The 19573-nt window shown below is 43.8% G+C and overlaps 1 protein-coding gene across 5 annotated transcripts in view; it reads left to right on the top strand.

The window, feature by feature from the left end:
• Positions 1-19573, top strand: part of ACOT12 (acyl-CoA thioesterase 12) — a 67270-nt gene that overhangs the window by 26778 nt on the left and 20919 nt on the right. For 4 of the 5 annotated variants that reach the window (XM_053299797.1, XM_053299795.1, XM_053299793.1 and 1 more), the window contains 3 exons: positions 3953-4118; positions 16416-16535; positions 18861-19011. In XM_053299797.1, the coding sequence (XP_053155772.1) occupies positions 3953-4118; positions 16416-16535; positions 18861-19011 (437 nt within the window). The remainder of the gene's footprint in view (positions 1-3952; positions 4119-16415; positions 16536-18860; positions 19012-19573) is intronic. The other variant, XM_053299796.1, reaches the window with a different exon arrangement.

Raw genomic sequence — 19573 nt, 5'->3', positions numbered from 1 at the left:
GGTGTTGGGTAATAGAAGAAGAAATGCTGGCAGGTCAGCGGGCTGTTTCAGGGGAGGGGTGGTCAGAAATCTAATAGCTGTCCCCCTTTCCAGCTGTCCTGCCAGCTCTTTGACCTCGGGGAGCACTGCCAACAGCCCACATAACCTTACCTTGCTCCTCTGCAATGCCAGGTCGGTCCAAAATAAATCAGAACTCATAAATGATTTTATCATGGATGAAGGGGCCGACCTGATGTGTATTACTGAGACTTGGTTGGGGGAGGCTAGTGGTCCAGTTTGGTCCCAGCTTCTCCCGCCAGGATATTCTGTAGAGGAGCAGGTGAGGGGACTTGGGCAGGGAGGTGGAGTGGCTGTGGTCTATAAGGATAACATCTCCCTTACCAGGGTCCCTGTTAGGGTATCGGACCATATTGAATGTGTGTACTTGAGTTTGGGGACCAGGGATAGATTGGGACTTCTATTGGTGTACCGATTGCCCCACTGCCCAGTGGAATCCCTTACTGAGCTCACGGACTTGGTCGCGGAACTCGCGTTGGAGTATCCCAGACTTTTGGTGCTGGGGGAATTCAATGTTCATTTTGGGACCAATTTGTCCGGAGTAGCTCAGGAGTTCATAGTGGCCATGACGACTATGGGCCTATCCCAAGCAGTCTCTGGATCAATGCATATTGCAGGTCACACGCTTGATTTGGTCCTTTATTCAGATCAGGGTGGTGTTCCGTGGGTGGGGACTCCTACGATCTCCCCGTTGTCATGGACGGACCACCATCTGGTTAAGGTTGGACTTACAACCGCTTTCCACCTTCGCGGGGCAAGGGGCCTATTAGAATGGTCCGCCCGAAGAGGTTACTGGATCCGGTAGGATTCCAAGAAGCCTTGGAGGGATTTAATGTTGGCTCTGCTGGTGATCCTGTTGATGCCCTGGTTGAGAACTGGAACAACTTGCTCACCAGGGCAGTAGACACGATTGCTCCTAAGCGTCCCCTCCGACCTGCTTCAAAATCGGCCCCTTGGTATACGAAAGATCTACAGGGGCTGAAGCGGCAATGTAGGCGACTGGAGCGCAAGTGGAGAAAAACTCGACTCGAATCTGACAGATTACGACATGGAGCACATTTAAAGATCTATGCTCAGGTGATACGTGTGGCAAAGAAGCAGTTCTTTTCTGCCCGTATTGCCTCTGCGAGTTCACTTCCGGCGGAGTTGTTCAGGGTTTTGAGGGGACTAGTATCAGCTCCCTCTCCCTTGAACCAGAATTTGGAGCCATCAGTTACCCGCTGTGGTGTGTTTAATGAATTTTTCGCAGACAAAATCTCTCAGATTCGGGCCGACCTAGATGGAGACTCCACAATTAATTTGATGTCTGAACTGGAGGTGTCCGACAACTCCTCTTATACGATTCGACTGGATCAATTTCAGTTTGTGACTCCTGAGGATGTGGACAAGCTGCTTGGAGCAGTGAGGCCTACCACTTGTCCTCTTGATCCTTGTCCAACATGGCTTGTTCTATCTAGCAGGGAGGCTGTTGTAGGCGGCCTGGTAGAAATCATAAATGCTTCTCTGAAGGAGGGCAGGATGCCTCCTTGTCTTAAAGAGGCAATTATTAGACCTCTTCTAAAGAAGCCTGCGTTAGATCCCTCAGAGTTGAGCAATTATAGGCCAGTTTCCAATCTCCCATGGCTGGGCAAGGTAATTGAGAGGGTGGTAGCCTCTCAGCTCCAGGTGGTCTTGGAGGAAACTGATTATCTAGACCCATTTCAAACTGGTTTTCAGGCGGGCTATGGGGTGGAGACTGTCTTGGTTGGCCTGACGGATGATCTCCAATTGGCAATTGTCAGAGGAAGTGTGACTCTGTTGGTCCTCTTGGATCTCTCGGCGGCTTTTGATACTATCGACCATAGTATCCTTCTGGAACGTCTGAGGGGGTTGGGGGTGGGAGGCACTGTTTTACAGTGGTTCCGCTCCTACCTCTCGGACAGTTTCCAGATGGTGTCGATTGGAGATTGTTGCTCTTCAAAATCTGAGCTTAAGTATGGTGTCCCTCAAGGCTCAATACTCTCTCCAATGCTTTTTAACATCTACATGAAACCGCTAGGAGAGATCATCAGGGGATTTGGAGCTGGGTGTTCCAGTATGCTGATAACACCCAGATCTACTTCTCCATGTCAATTTCTTCAGGAGTTGGCATATCCTCCCTAAATGCCTGCCTGGAAGCAGTAATGGGCTGGATGAGGGAGAATAAACTGAAGCTGAATCCAGATAAGACGGAGGTACTTATTGTGCAGGGTCGGAACTCTACAGATGATTTTGATCTGCCTGTTCTAGACAGGCTCACACTTCCCCAAAAGGAACAGGTTCGCAGTCTGGGAGTACTTCTGGATCAACGTCTCTCCTTGGTTTCTCAGATTGAGGCGGTGGCCAGGGGTGCCTTCTATCAGCTCTGGCTGATACGCCAGCTGTGCCCGTTTCTCGAGATTAATGACCTCAAAACAGTGGTACATTTGTTGGTAACCTCTAGACTGGACTTCTGTAATGCACTCTACATGGGGCTGCCTTTGTACGTAGTCCAGAAACTTCAGTTGGTTTAGAATGCGGCAGCCAGGTTGGTCTCTGGGTCATCTCGGAGAGACCACATTACTCCTTTGTTGATGGAGTTACACTGGCTGCCAATAGGTTTCTGGCAAAATACAAAGTGCTTGTTGTAACTTATAAAGCCCTAAACGGCTTAGGCCCTGGGTATTTAAGAGAGTGTCTTCTTCGCTATGAGTCCCACCGGCCGTTGAGGTCACTTGAGGAGGTCCGTCTCCAGTTGCCACCAACTCGTTTGGTGGCTACACAGAGACGGGCCTTCTTGGCTGCTGCCCCGAGATTGTGGAATGCGCTCCCTGCTGAGATACGATCCTCCCCATCTCTGGCAATTTTCAGAAAACACCTGAAAACACATCTCTTCAACCAGGCTTTCTCAGCTTTTTAAAACTTGTTTTTAAATTTTTCTGATTATTTAATTGTTGTTTTATGATGTTTTTAATTGTTAATCATTGTTTTATGCTTTATAATTTTTGTTTTAATTATTAACTGATTTTAATGGTGTTTTAATGTAAACCGCCCTGAACCTTTTGGAAGGGCGGTATAAAAGTTGTTTTTTTTTTATCATGGTTTCCTTCCCCTTTATTATATATTTTATTTTAATTGACAATCATAATTACTCTTGCATACCTAGGGAATTTGCTCAAGTATGTAGAAATCACTGTCTTTGTTTGGGTGGATAATTCACTCTTTGATAAAGATCTCTCCTTTGATAAAGATCCAGTGCTGATTGTTGGCCCTTCTTCCTCTCTGGAGTCTTCAGCAGCATGCTATATCCTCTGGCAAGCACTACTCCTTGCTGTAGTGGACAGCCGGCATCAGCCTTTGCTGGTTGATCTCTCCTTTGCTGCTGCTACTACCACTGCACCACTACTCCAGCTCATATGTGTGCTCTCTCTCCCATCTGCCAAACTTGTTCGTTCCATCTCCTCCCAAAATGAAGGAGTCACAGCAGACAAATTTAATGGAGGGGATAGAGAAAGCATGAGCTGGAGCAGCAGTAACAGCAAAAGACAGACTGACCAGCAGAGATGAATGCCTGCTACATCTAGATGAATGCCAAAGCAGCAGCATTGGCTGGAGTTCAGAACACACTGCCCAAGAAGCCAGTGAGGGAAATATGGGCAGTGCAATGCTGGGCTTCCAGTGAAGGGGGCAGAGCTGTGATTTGGGTGGCAGAGGGGGGCAGCAGGCAAAAATGAGGTGGGGGCAGCAGGAGCCTCTGCCTGAAAGGGTCCGCTTTCACCACCAGAAGCCATTGCCTCATGGGGGAGCCACCTTGGATAAGAGAATAGGAATTCCAACTGAACTGAAGCAATCTGGACTGATTGATAATTTTGCTAACATTGCCTGCTGTTTAATTTAGAGGTTTTAGACTATGTTTGCAATAAAAAAGAAGATGCGGTTTCTACAGACCATACCCATGTGCAGAGCATTGAGCTTGTCTTGCCCCCTCATGCCAATCATCAAGGAAATACGTTTGGTGGCCAAATTATGGCTTGGATGGAGACAGTGGCTGCTATTTCCGCAAGGTACTGTTCTTTTTTTGTTCATTTCCCTGTGTTATGTATTACTGGACAGGTCTAGTGTAGAATGCAAGCCTCCTTTTTTTCTACCAGTTTAACATTCATCTAATCATGCAGAGAATTCCATCAATGCCCCTGTTGCTCGGTACATGTAGCTCTCTCTCTTTGTGTGTGAGACATGAATTTCTATTAGAATTTCCTTCACACACCAGTGGGCCTGATTCATTGCCAGGATGCTGGATGTGTCATTCCCATTCATTATTCATGTAGCACTGATTTGTAACCTGAAGTTATACCAATAATAACTGGCTTTCCATTGTTGCTGGATATACAGCTCATTTTATTAAAATTGCAAATCTGTCTAAGGTTTTACACAGTAATAATGCCATTGACCCAAATGAGTTACATTTATGTGTAAGCATACACCTCATTTATATATCTATATATATAGATATATATAAATGGTTCCAAACTACCCTGTAATAAATCTGGTCCAACAAAACGGGGGTCGGATTTAGTTGTAACCAAAGAACATGCCAAACACTGAAAATATTTCATTTTTTCATAGTTATATGTGATGACTGATGTTAAAATTCCTGAATGTAGTAGGAAAAAATGCTAAATGGTGACAGAGAGCTGTCTGTTCTGCTTAAGAAATAGCTGGCCTTGCTGCAAAGCTTTTGTAAAACAACTCACAATTCAATTTGACCTTTGAAGGTGCCAGTTAAGAGTTGCTATGGCCACAGGCTTACAAGGAATGAGAATGAGGTTTATTTAAAAAAAAACCAAAAAAAACAAGCAGTACTCAAAGGACAAACTAAAAATATACTCAAAGGTTTTTCTAAAGCGTATATTTTATTTTAAATATTGTGATATTGACTGAGCAGCACCAATACCAGGCTTGACAAAAGCACATGTGCATGAGAACTGGCCTTTCAAAAATATTAAGTCACCTGTAGTAATATGAAGATTTAACTTTCTGGTAAAATAGTTAGTTTTTAAGGCCAAGTTTAACAGTACAAAAACCTTCTTCTACTAATTCTTCCCTTCATTCTTGACATTAATCTGCCTGTGTCTTTATTGTGAGTATTGCAAATGAGATATTTAGCAATTTAAATAGGAGGAGCAAATTATTCCTAATGAAAAAACCAAAGTAATTTGAATGCATTATAAAGATGCACAATTCAATTAATTAGAAACAGATAATTGTGCACGCTTAACAATTCTGGTACATCATAAAGGGTAATTGAGTTAAGGCTAAGGATAAATAATGGTCCAAAACAGTGTTATCTCTAAGCTAAACAAAGGTTAGGAATAAAATTGTGAGAACTTCGTATTGTTGCTTTGTTGCAGGACTCAATGTTAATATGTTAAATATGTTCACGTAAAATATGTTAAATATTTTAACATCCTGTTAAAATCTGAAAGGACTTAGTTTTTTAAAAAATGTATAAAGGGATGTAGTTTGGTGCTCTTTTTAGAAATACAGAAATGTCATTTTTGTATAATCATGTGAATATGTAGATGATATTAACTTCATGGTTAATGTGTCATACTTGTCAGCATTCTAGTACTGAGCCCTAAGCCCTGTTCACACATTAGGTTAAACACACACATGATCTATGTGGATGTATAGATCTGTAAGAAGGTACAGTTATCCATACATTATGTTCAGTGTACATATAGCAGTACACTTCCTATCTCAGCTTTGCATTTGGGTCTGTACCCTGGTTCACTTTAAAAATGAACACATGAATAGCTTTTCACCTCAAAACGTATGTATGTACAGACATTCGTACACTTGTACGTCTGAATAGAGCTCTAGTTCCTCTGATATCATAGGAGCTCAGCAAAGTGCTGTGGAGAGCATCATAGTTGTTCAGCCAAAAGACTGAAGCCTGATTAATGCATTAACTGCTGCTTCCCAACAGTTGGATCCCAAGATGCTCTGGTAATAAATGATAGGAAGAAATTGTTAATGATACTGCTCCTGGGGAAATGGCAAACACCCATGACTAACTTTTGGGCTTGTGTGTGGAACCAGCGAGTGAGGGAACAGCTCATTTCAGAATAAATTTGTGCAAATCTTCAGTCTTGGAAATGACTGTCAGAGAGTTGAAGACAAATGCAATCAGGTTTATTTAGGGTTTAGGGGTACAAAAAGAAAATCTTGACTAGCAAGCAACACAGTATTCACTAACAAAGCTAACCAGCAAGCAACACAATATTAGTTAACAAAGCTAATAATATTAATAGTACTAAACTGAAGCTCACGAAGAGGCGTTTTGGCTTGAAATCCGAATTAAATCCACTCAAGCCTGACCAGAGAAACAGTCTTAGAGAATAGCTTTAGGCTTTAAAAGGGAGCAGGAAGAGAGGGGAGCATGAGACTTAGGAGCAGAGATTAGTATACCTCATGTCCTTTCCCGGTGGTGTCACTTGGACATTTGTTGCTCAACCTCTTTCCTCTGGGTCAGGCGAGAAGGCAGAAGGCAGGAGTGGGGACCCAAGTTCCACTTGAGGATCAGGGAGCCAGGAATAGTCCAGAGGAGGTCTGATCTCAGGGGACCAGTTTCTCACTTCAGCCAAGCATGCTGCACAGATCAGACCTAGGAGCAGGGCCGGTCTGAAGGCGAAAAGCTGGAAGGGTACAGAGCCAAGGCAGAGCAAGGTGGTATAGCTGGTGCCAAGACACACAAACATGCAGCGGGTGACTCCAGAGAAGAGAGACACTGCTTGGTGGTCTCAGGCACAGAAAGAGGCCATATCTTGCTCTGAGGCCAAGTGTTGACCACACCTTTCTGCTGAAAAGGGTGACATCCATGATAGACAAAAGAATACATTTTGTCCTGTTCAAACTTCATTAATTAATTAATTAAAATATTTATACCCCGCTCCTCCAGTATATTACTGCTCGGGGCAGCTCACATTTATAGAACAGTTACAATATAAAATCAGACTAATAAAATTAACCAAATTAAACAAGTTAAAAATACAAGCTAAAACCACAATCAAAATTAGCTTTTAAAATTCCAAATTAAAATCTTAAAGCTAAAAATTAAGAATTCTGAAAACTAAAGAACTTACCAGATATACACAACAGGTGAAACATTAAAAAGCCTGTGTTTCTAGTTGTTTTTTTAAAACACTGAGAGAGGGAGCATGGGGAAGCTCTTCAGGGAGGGCGTTCCAAAGCTGAGGGGCCACAACCGAAAAGGCCCTGTTTCTAGTCCCTGCCAATCGGATCTCTGTTAGTGGAGGGGCCATGAGCAGGGCCTGAGATGATGAGCGGAGGGCCCTGGCAGGTTCATATGGATGAATGCGGTCCGACAGGTACCCTGGCCCCAAGCCATGTAGGGCTTTAAAGGTCAATACCAGCACCTTGAATCTAGCCTGGAAGCAGACTGGTAGCCAATGAAACTGACGCAGCATGAGTGTAATACTCGTGAAGTAACTTGCACCCATGAGTGTCCTTGCGGCAGCATTCTAAACCAGCTGAAGCTTCTGAACTGTCTTCAAGAGCAGCCCCACGTAGAATGCGTAGCAGTAGTCCAATCTGGACGTTACAAAGCATGAGTGACTGAGGTCAGGTCTGACTTCTCCAAATAGGGTGGTAGCTGGTGCACCAGCCGTAGCTGGTAAAAGCTTCTTCTGCACACCGCTGCCACTTGTGCTTCCAAGGACAGCGTTGGGTCCAGAAGCACCCTCAAACTGTGGACTTTGTCTTTCAGAGGGAGTGTGACCCCCGTCCAAGACTAGATCTACCTCACTACTTGAATAATCAGTTTTACCAACCCAGAGCACTTCCGTCTTATCTGGATGAAGTTTCAGCTTGTTTGCCCCCATCCAGTCCAGAACAGCCTCCAAACCATGGTTCAGAGGATCCACTGCCTCCCTGGTGTCTGTTGACTTAAAAGATAGGTAGAGCTGGGTGTGATCAGCATACTGATGGCACCGCAGGCCACACCTATGAATGACCTATCCCAGAAGTTTCATGTAGATGTTAAACAGCATGGGGGACATAATGGTTCCCTGTGGCACTCCATAGGCCAAAGGCCAAGGGTTGGAACAAGTATCCCACAGCACCACCTTCTGAGTACAATCCCCAAGGTAGAAACAGAGGCACTGTATAACCATGCCCCCAAGTCCCAACCCAGAGAGACGTCCCAGAAGGATACCATGGTCAATAGTATTGAAAGAGGCTGAGCAATCCAGGAGGATCAACAGAGACACTCCCTCTGTCTATCTCCCGGCGTAGGTCATCCACCAGGGTGACCAAGGCAGTTTCCATCCCATATCCAGGTCAGAAGCCAGTCTGGAAAGGATCAAAGTAATCAGATTCATCCAGGGTAGCCTGGAGCTGAGATGCCACCACGCTCTCCAACACCTTGCCCAAGAAAGGGAGGTTAGAAACTGGTCTTTCTTGCCCAAGAAAGGGAGGTTAGAAACTGGTCGGAAGTTATTCAGATCATCTGGGTCCAATAAGGGCTTTTTTAGGAGGGGCCTGATGACTGCCTCCTTCAGCTGAGGGGGCACCACTCCCTTGCCTTAGAAAGGCACTCACCACCTCCACCACCCATGGACCCAGTCCCTTCCTAGAAGCCTTCACCAGCTATGAAGGGCATGGCTTGAGCACTCACATGGTAGGTAGGCCTCAGCTTTCCAAGCAGCCTATCCACTTCCTTAGGCAACACAGTCTGAAAACCATCAAATATAATAGGACCAGACGATGCACTGGCAACATCCAGTTCCGGCACCACATAAATCTTAGCATCCAAGTCAGAAAGGATTTGAGCAATTTTATCTGCAAAATGTAACACAAATTGGTCACAGTGGGCTGCCAAGGGTTCTGTTTGATGGTCTTTGGGGAGGGGTCCTCACCTAGGAGGCCCCGAACCACTCAAAAAAGTTCCTGGACGACATTGGACAGATGTAATAGTGGCCGAAAAGTAGGATTTCTTCGCCACCATCACCGCCATAGAGTAGGCCTTAATATGGGCTCTGGCCTGTGTTCAGTCACATTCATTCTGAGTTTTCTGCCAACGATGCTCAAGCCGTCTACCAGCTGGCTTCATTGTCCGCAACTCACCTGTATACCAGGGAGCTGCTTGGGCTTGGTGGGTCGGGAGAAGACACCTAGGTGCAACCATGTCAATTGCCCGACCCAGCTCCTCGTACCAGAGGGAGACCAGGCCATCAACAGGATCAAACTTTGCTGGGTGTGCTCTATCAGCACAATGAGGTGAACAGGTTGAGAGAGATGAGCCCGTTACCTCTTAGCTTATACCTTCCTGCGAAGATAAGCTTGAGCAGATACAATGTGTTAACATAGAGGGGAGCATTTGGCTATTTATTTAGAAGAATAGTGCTTAATTAACTCATGCCTACTTTGGCTTCCTCACCTGTGCTGAAATCAGAAAGGAGAGCAGAGAGAGGAATAGTCCTCTTGCAGTCACTGAGTCACTTTTCCCCATGCTACCAGCCAAGTGACATACCCTCATGAGTTAGCTTCATGCAAACAAATGGTGAGCCCACAATCCCTTGAGTTCAGAGCAACAAAATGGAAACTACAAGCCTGTAACCCCAAATCTAGTGTAGGGGTGCTTCTGGGAGCTCCCAAACAGGCTATCTTGGTAACACAATACATTGGAAAATTGCTATATCAGTGTCCTCCCCTCAGTTGGACTGGCAACATTGACATGGAAACTGATCTGCCACTCTAAAATTTCCTCTTTTTTTAAAAAATAGCATTTTTGTACAGCAGAGGTTCTGAAATTGTGGTACTCCATATATTGCTGTACTACAACTCCCATCATCCACATCCACAATAAATTGTAGCTAGAGGTGATGGGAGTTGCAGTTCAACAACTTGAGGAATACCACAGGTTGGGAACCCTTGATGTAGATCTTTTTGAGTGTGCAAAGCACTTCATATGAATTATCTTGATGTAATCCTTACAACAGCCCTGATGTTTCAGTCTTACTATGCCCATGTTGCATCTGGAGATCTGAGACAGAGAGGAAGTGATTTGCCTAAGATTACCTGGAGAGTTCATGGTAGAGGTGAGATTTGAACTGGGAAGTCCTAATTTATCTTAGCTACTATGTTGCACCAGCTTTCAGTGCTGTTATTACTGCAGCAATACCGCTGCTTTTCTCTGTTGTGTTTTTATGTTTGATTTAAAAATGAACTGCTTTTGACATCCATTCAATGGAGAGGTAGAATATACAAGTTTGAAATGATTAAATAGAAGAAATATTAATACATAAAAGAAAGAAGCTTTAACAAAAACATTTCACTCACATACGGGGTGAAGGGTTTTCAGCTAGTAACAGAACAGACAATATCCATTTGTGCTCAGAATGGAGGTGGCTCATCAGTAACAGAAGGAGAGGCTGTGCCCCTCGGCCAAACAAACAAGCTACCAGAAAAACTCTGACTTACAAGCAAGCCAGCAAATCTTCCTAAACACAGAGCTTTCTCCATCCCCTCCTCCTTGCCTGTTGTTTCCTTCCTTGGTCTTATTGGCTGGAACAGCCTGCTAATCAAGCTTTTCCAGCTAGTCTGATTCCTAGAGGGTTCCGGACTGTCATCGACCACTCCAGGAACTAAAATTTGGTTTAAAAATTTAACCAACTTTTTAGTTCCTGGAGTGGTTGATGCCAGGCTGGTGCCCCCCAGGAATCTGTAAAATGGCTGGCTGTAAAAGCTTAATTAGCAGGCTGTTCCAGCCAATAAGACCAAGGAAGGAAACAACAGGCAAGGAGGAGGGGATGGAGAAAGCTCTGTGCTTAGGAAGATTTGCTGGCTTGCTTGTAAGTTTGAGTTTCTCTGGTAGCTTTTCTGTTTTGGTTGGTGTGAGGGAGTGCAAGTTCTGGCTTTCTTCCCCTTGAGTTCCCTTTTCAGCCCCTCTTTCTTCTTTCCCTCTGCCCCCTTTTTTCTGCTTTCTGTCTTATGTCCCCTGCCTCTCCCTCTCCCGCCTTTCTGCCTTTTGGCCCCTGCCTTCTGCTTTCACCAGTTTTTCTGGGTGGTTTTTTTTTAATTGATTGATTGAAACATTTAATATACCGCCCACTCCAAAGACTCTGAGCGGTGCACAAAAACATGCAAACATTAAAAATTACATCTAAATTTAAAACTAAAGTAACTAACAAAAAACAAACTACAGGGCAAAAGCCTGGCAAAAAAGAAAAGTCTTCAATAGAGATTTGAAGATCAGTAAGAAAGGGACTAGACGAGTCTGAGCAGGAAGAGAGTTGCAAAGAAGTGGGGCAGCAACCGAAAATGCCCTTTTGCGGCGTCCTAGAGCCCCAAACCTCTCAGAAATCAGGGACCGACAAGAGGGCCATCTGAGATGATCTAACCAGATGGGATGCAACTGTGTGGGAGAGGTGGGTCTGTAGGTAGAGAGGCACCAAGCCCCGAAAGGCTTTGAAGGTCAGAAATAGGACCTTAAATTGAACTCGGAAGCAAATGGGCAACCGGTGCAGCGACTGCTGGAGAAGTGTTACCCGGTCATATTTTCTGGCACCCATGAGTAGACAAGCCGCTGCATTCTGGACCTGTTGTAGCTTCCCGATTGTCTTCAAAGATAACCCTAGATAGAGGGCGTTACAATAATCTAAGCAGGAGATAACAAGGGCATAGGTCACTATCATTAATGCCTGCCGATTAAGGTAAGGGTGTAATTGGCAAACCAGATGAAGCTGGGCAAAAGCACTTCTGGCCGCAGCCTCCACCTGCTGCCTCCCCACTTTCTGGTTTCTTCCTTTTGCCCTGCTTTCTGCTCCCCCCTGTTTCTGATTTATTATTTTCGCCCCAGCTTTTCTGCCTCCCTCCCTGCTTTCCTTCATCTCGGCAGGCTTCCCACCCCCCAGCAAGGAGGAAAGCTCAGTGGTGGGGAGGCTCCTGCCTTGTCAAGTGGGCTCTGCTTCCTTGCATTCCCAACAGTCCCATATTGTGTGGGAAGTCCTATGTCTGAGGCAAAACTCTCTTGTCCGATACGGGAATCTGTTTTCCCCATATTATTGTCGGAGCCTGGGGTTCTCCCTCATCCCTCAGTGCATTTGCATTGAGCCCTTTGAAGTCCATATTATAATGTGAAAGAAATGACAAAGTTCACAAAAGAAGCCCCAGTTGCTCTGCAAACTTGCAGGAGCAATTGCCTGGGTTTATTTACATCTTGCAAGTGGCTAATCATTTACTTTTCAAATGCAAATAGACCCACAGTCTCCTGCTAACTGACTCATCACTTCTGGCTCTCTTGCTGTGGGTGTGAGTGTAAACCTGGGGGATTTTCTTAATTTTTCACCTGAAGCTTGTTCTATGTCCAAGTGGGATGGTCTGTGTGAACCAAAAACTTTGTGAAATCATAGGGCTTGAGCTGTTTTGTTGTTACAAATGCATTGCTACTGCCAGAACATGGAGAGCTCCTGATGCTAACTCACCTGGAGCTTCCTGGAGGCTAAAAGAGCTCCTGCAAGCCATTGACTGTGATGTAGCCAACTTGGGGCTCATTTGCCATTGCTGGACTATTGCTCCCATCATTCCCAGCTGTTGTGGTTCAGGATGATGGAAATGATAGTCCAGTGGCAGCTGGGGTCCCAGGTTGGCTATCCTTGCTTTGGGGAATAGTTCGGCCCGGGTGAGCAAAAGGTAGATAGGGATCTTTTTTTAGATTTCTGGGTGATGCATGGTTTTGACTCCCACCTTTCTTCTTTACCTTATTTATTTTGTTTTAAGAACTTGATGACCCTCCCCTCCACTCTCCCCCACCCCTGTGTGCTTCTGCAACAGCGACCAGAACAGCTTACAGAACATCCACCATGAAGTGTAAAATACTCGCAGGGGGGCATTTTATTCCTTTTGCTATGTAAACTATTTTGAGAAGTTTTTTGGTTGAAAAGTGGTATAACTTGAATATGTTTATTTATTTATTTTTTTTATTTTTACATTTTTATACCGCCTTTCGTTAAAAGAAAACCCCAAGGCGGTTTACAAAAATTAAAACATACAATAAAAGCAGTAAAAACATCAAGCTAAAAACATACATAAAAACAAGACAGCAGATAAAAAACACACATAAAAAACACACAAGAACAGCAGTAGAAAATGATTATGTAAACGCCTGGGTAAAAAGCCAAGTCTTTAAAAGTTCTAAATGTTCTAAATAACAATGCTGGTATTATTCAATAACATATAAGTCAAGAACATATACGCCATTGATACTCAGGCTCTTGATTACCACTGCATACACCTCCCCCAAAAAACTTGTGTCCCTCATTCTGGCAATGAAATGTTGGCAACCCTACCCTTAACCCTCCTCCGCCCCCCTAACCACCAGCCGCCACTGGCTCAGAACATGATAGGCTTTTGCACCTGTTCATATTGTTGGCTGTGTAGGGGGCTGCAGGTTGCCACTGCTGTATGGCTGCCAAGGAAAAAAGGAGAACCTTGTTCATTTTGTTGTCACATGTAATTAGTATATAAAGTCCTCTATACCTGCTTGGTTGACCTAAGATTAAAACATTAGTTAAAACAGAATAAATGGTAGAAGGTTGAAACATGAATTAAAACAAAACAAATAACAGAGAAGATTAACACATTACAACAATTTAAATATTTTAAAAATATTTTAAAACAATGTGATAGCAATTAAAATACTATTTAATTAAAAGCCTGGGTGAACAGATGCGTCCTTAAAGACTTTTTAAAAGTTGTCAGAGATGAGGAGACTCTTATTTCAGCAGGGAGCAAGTAGTTATTTTCATCACCATAGCTTTGGGGCAGCAGTGTAGAAGGCCTGCCCCCGAGTGGCCACTAGACAAGCTGGTGGCAACTGCAGACGGACTTCTCCTGATGATCTCAATGGGCAGTGGGGTTCATAACGAAGAAGACTTTCTCTTAAATACCCGGGGCCCAAGCTGTTTAGGGCTTTATAGATTATAACCAGCACCTTGTATTTTGCTTGGAAATTTGCCGGCAGCCAGTGTAGCTCTTTCAATACAGGACTAACATGATCTCTCTGAGATGAGCCAGAGACCAACCTGGCTGCCGTACTCTGAACCAGCTGTAGGTTGTATGAACTATATACAAGGGCAGCCCCATGTAGCGTGCATTGCAATAATCCAGTCTGGAAGTTACCAGTATATGTACCATTGTTCTGAGGTCGTTTATCTCAAGAAATGGACACAGCTGATGTATCAGCCGAAGGTGATAGAAGGCACCTCTGGCCACTGCCTCAACCTGGGATAACCAGGGAGAGGTTTGGGTCCAGAACCACTCCCAGAAGACATACCTGTTCCTTCTGGGGAGCATGACCCCATCCAGAACAGGCAGATCAAAGTTTTCTCCTGAGTTCCATCCCCAGACAATAAGTACCTCAGTCTTTGGATTCAGGCTCAGTTTGTTGTCCTTCACCCAGCCCATCACTGCCTCTAGGCAGGCATGTAGGGAGGTTATACCTTCACTTGATGAAGCTGACATGGAGAAATAGATTTGGGTGTCATCAGCATACTGATAGCACCCTGCACCAAATCTCCTGTTGATCTCTCCCAGCGGTTTCCTGTAGACGTTAAACAACATTGGAGACAGTATGGAGCCCTGAAGGACACCATACAAAAGTTCAGATTTTGTAGAACAATAGTCTCTAAGGGACACCATCTGGAACCTACCCGAGAGGTAGGAGCGGAACCTCTGCAAAGCCGTCCCTCCGAATCCCAACCCCCTCAGACGCTCCAGAAGGATACTATGGTCGATAGTATCAAAAGCCTCTGAGAGGTCTAAAAGGACCAACAGGGTCACACTTCCTGTGTGAATTCCCAATTGGAGATCATCCATCAGGCCAACCAAGGCAGTCTCCACCCCATAGCCCGCCTGATATGGGGCAGCTACAAACAATACATCATTAAAAAATCCTACTTCATATGATTTTATTTATTAAGAAATTTCTATCCCGCATTTCCATTCTCATCAAGAATGCTCAACTTGGCTACATTCCAAAGCAATCATCTAAAGGCAATCTAAAAAACAATTTAAAAGACTATAGGAACAAAAAACAATACTTTTTTTTTTAAAGCAAAAGACATCAAATAACAGCTCAAGTAAAAGCCTGATGGAATAGTCAGGTCTTCAGATGATTGTGAAAGAGAGGTAGAACAGGGATTGAATGAATTTCCCAGGGCAGGGAGTTCCACAGTCTGGGTACCACAGTGGAGAAGGCCCTTTCATGCATTTTGGTTTGACTAGAAAAGTAGACCATCTTTAGGGATCACAGGGTAAAAATGGAGTTGTATGTATGGCTAAGCCAGGCAATTTTTTTGAATACACAGATACAAAAATGAAAATCTTTGTCCTCAAATTCCTATTGGAGTTAATTCTGCTTTATTATTATTATTTCTTGTTTACACAGTCAGACAGGTGTTATTGACTGGTTTGTTTTATCCAGACATCAAGTCCTTCCCAGGGACCTGGGATGGCTGAATTTTATCATCAGTACTGTTGGTTATTATAGATATCGTTGCAAAATATAGGCTGTTCCCAGTAAAGTTGCTTTTTGTAATTGGCTGATGGTGATTTCTGTGGCCTCTATGGTGTTGAGGTGCTCTTCAAGTTGTTTTGGAATTGCACCTTGGGTGCCAGTTACCACTGGGATTATTTTGGTCTTTTTCTGCCACAGCCTTTCAATTTCCATTTGTAGATCTTTGTATTTTGTGATTTTTTCTATTTCCTTTTCTTCTATTCTGCTATCCCCTGGCATTGCTATGTCGATTATTTTAACTTGTTTTTCTTTCTTCCGACTACAGTTATATCTGGTGTATTGTGTGGCAGATGTTTGTCTGTTTGTAGTCGGAAGTCCCATAATATTTTTGCATCTTCATTTTCTACCACTTTTTCAATTTTATGGTCCCACCAATTTTTGACTACAGGTAGCTTGTATTTTTTGCAGATATTCCAGTGTATCATCCCTGCTACCTTGTCATGCCTTTGTTTGTAGTCAGTCTGTGCGATCTTTTTACAACAGCTGATTAGTTGGTCCCCTGTTGTTGTTGTTGTTGTTTGTTTATTTCGATTTCTATACTGCCCTTCCAAAAATGGCTCAGGGCGGTTTAAACAGAGAAATAATAAATAAATAAGATGGTTTCCTGTCCCCAAAGGGCTCACAATCTAAAAATTATGAAGTATCTTAAAATTTGGAATTTTATATTTTGTACACACCTTGTGTATAAATGCTGCATAGTTGCATTGATATGAACAAAAGAATAGCATAACATATCTTATTTTGCTTTTCTGTTTCCATTCAGTCGCCTGTGTTGTTTGCCTCCAACGTTGAAATCGGTAGATATGTTTAAATTCCGAGGACCATCGACTGTTGGTGATCGACTTGTTTTCAATGCTATAGTTAACAATACTTTTCAGGAAAGGTGAAAATCTGTATTCTTTACATACTGTCAGACTCCCTCTCTACTTACTGTGTTCAAAATGATGTTGCACTGCCACTAGCAGAAGACCTTCTCCAAGATGCATACAAGGTTATGCAGCTTGCTAACATCTTTTACTAGCCCAAGAACTATTTTGGAACAGATATTCCTTTCTTGTTCTAGTGCAATAGTATTAAGTTAGTGCAACAGGAATCTTTATGTAGGCCAAGATTTTTATTTTCGGGTTTCAGTAAACAAAAATTAAAACATAGTTTAAAGCTCTTAGTGGTGATCCAGTATCTTTCACAACATGGGGTTTGCGCCTGTGCAATAGTCCCTGCAGAAGGATTTCAAGCTCCTCAAAGTGCTCTGAGAGGAGAGCTGGTCTTGTGGTAGCAAGCATGACTTGTCCCCTTAGCTAAGCAGGGTCCACTCTGGTTGCATTTGAATGGGAGACTACATGTGTGAGCACTGTAAGATATTTCCCTTAGGGGATGGAGCCACTCTGGGAAGAGCAGAAGGTTCCAAGTTCCCTCCCTGGTTTCTCCAAGATAGGGCTGAGAGAGATTCCTGCCTGCAACCTTGGAGAAGCCGCTACCAGTCTGTGTAGACAATAATGAGCTAGATAGACCAATGGTCTGGTTCTGCTTCCTATGTGCCCTGCCCTTCACATGCAGAGCACACTCGGTTTCTTCAGTGGCAGAGCTCTTCCTAGGTCAGTTCCCCCTCGGCTGCCATCATGAACACTTCCCTTGGGATTTGCTCCTTGTGCTTGGTTCCTGAAATTAAATGTTTATGGTTTGCTTTATTGGTTCTCTTGCTTTTGGACAGTTTTTGATGACTCTTTGCCTCATGTTTTGGTTTGGTTGCTAATGGATTCTAAAAAGACATTTAAGCAGTGCTCCTCCTGCTGTAGGACCCTTCTCTCTTCCAACAGACACAACCTAGGGGACTTCTCTGTCTGTTGCTGCTCAGACCACCTTTAAGAAAGCTAAGGATGTCTCCAAGGATGGACATAGACATCATAAGAAATGCAAACATCCCTATCCAAACATCAGAAAAATTTCCTCAATGCCAACCTCGATGTCGACAGCCCCAGCCTCACAGACCTCTCTCAGGCTGTAAAAGCCCATCAACCATCCACCTCGCTCTCAGTCAAAAATCAGCCCTTTGCCCAATCCCCCTGAAATTGGGGTGGTAGCCTGCACCCATTAGGCACTACCACCCCACCCCACTCCTTTTGCCCAAATCCCATGCTATGCCCCCGAACTGCCCCAAAGTCACTAAAACTTTAAAAATTCACAAAAAATCAGGACTTTGCCCAATCCCCCTGAAATTGGGGTGGTAGACTCTACCCATTGGGCACTACCACCCCACCCCAAAATTTTGCCCCTGGGCCCCTTTTTACCCCCCCCGAATCGATTCGGATTCGGATTAAATCCGAATCCGAACCGAATCAAGGGTGATTCGGGTGACCCAGATTCGGGCACAAAACAGAACGGGGGTGATTCGGCTCGGGTCCGAGCCGAATCACCCGAAAATCCGAATTGCACACCCCTACATTCTGCAGCTGAGGCTAGCTTTGGGCAGGCAGTGCTTAAGAAAGTACTGTAACTTCACATCCTCGGGCCCACATCCTTCAAGGTGAGCTTGCTAATTGCCCACGTTGTGATGGATAATGGATCGACACTGATAAACAGGTTGCTTACCTGTAATCAGGTTGCTCACCTATATACCTCCTTTCATTAAAATAATCTCAAAAGTTACGTGAGTAACCTGTTTTTACTAAATCTGTGCTGCAGTGGTAAAGACATCTATTTTAAACACTTCATATTCAACTCAAGATTATCTTCCTATTTGTTGTCTAACAGAACTGTTTATGTATTTTTATATTCTGATAAAATTAGTTATTGTACCTAGTGCTGTTTAATAATATAGTAACTTCAGTCTTTCCTCTTTTTTTATCAAGTGTACAACTTCTTTGTACTATTATTTATTCATTCATTCATTCATTCATTCAATTTTTATACCGCCCTTCCAAAAATGGCTCAGGGTGGTTCACACAGAGAAATAACAAATAAATAAGATAAACAAAATGGATCCCTGTCCTCAAAGGGCTCACAATCTAAAAGGGAACATAAGATAGACACCAGCAACAGTCACTGGAAATACTGTGCTAGGGGTGGATAGGGCCAGTTACTCTCCCCCTGCTAAATAAAGAGAATCACCACGGTAAAAGGTGCCTCTTTGCCAAGTTAGAAGGGATTACTATTGGCTGCTTCATCTATCAGCTGTTAAGTAAATTTATTGAATGCTCTGTTTTCTCAGTGTCGAGGTTGGTGTCCGAGTTGAGGCTTACAACTGTGAGGAATGGGCCAAAGGCCAAGCACGGCATATTAATAGTGCGTTTCTCATTTTTAATGCTGCAAATAAAACTGGAGAGCTTCTTACCTTCCCCAGAGTGACATCCACTACAAAGGTGAGTTTAAAATAATAACAATAATAACAACCACAAATGTCTATAGGGATTTGCCCAAACAAGTTTATCATGTTATCGGGAGCCCCTGGAGTTAGAACCAGGAACTCATGAATCTGTGTGGTCATACCCAGTGTGATGAACTAATGGGGTTATATTATCATATGTTCAAGTTTATACTTGCTTGGTTAATAGATTAGCGGGGGAAGTAAAAAAAAAATTAAATAGATGTAAATAGAATGTGGAGTAACCTATCAGGAAATGTGCAACTGTTGTCTTCATGATTTGTATTTAGGAAGGCCTTGAAAAGAGTTTGAGTTGGACCCTAACTTATATAAGCAGAAAGAAGCTTATACAAAGCATCAGCATCCCACAGCAGTCTGCTATGCCCAAAAGAGTCTCATGAGTGTTGGGGGATCCTTAAAAGGGGAATGAGATAGGGCACATAGAAGATGTTTGTGCCTGATTTCTAGGGACTCTCCCTCACCCTGTAGCTCCCCACTGTGCTCCACTCCATCTCCTCCCCAAGGGCCCCCCAGCTCTCAGGAGAAGACTTTTCAAGGTG

Source organism: Hemicordylus capensis, chromosome 2, assembly GCF_027244095.1.
Source record: "Hemicordylus capensis ecotype Gifberg chromosome 2, rHemCap1.1.pri, whole genome shotgun sequence".
Lineage (NCBI taxonomy): Eukaryota > Metazoa > Chordata > Lepidosauria > Squamata > Cordylidae > Hemicordylus > Hemicordylus capensis.
This window is presented reverse-complemented; position numbering and strand designations above follow the sequence as displayed.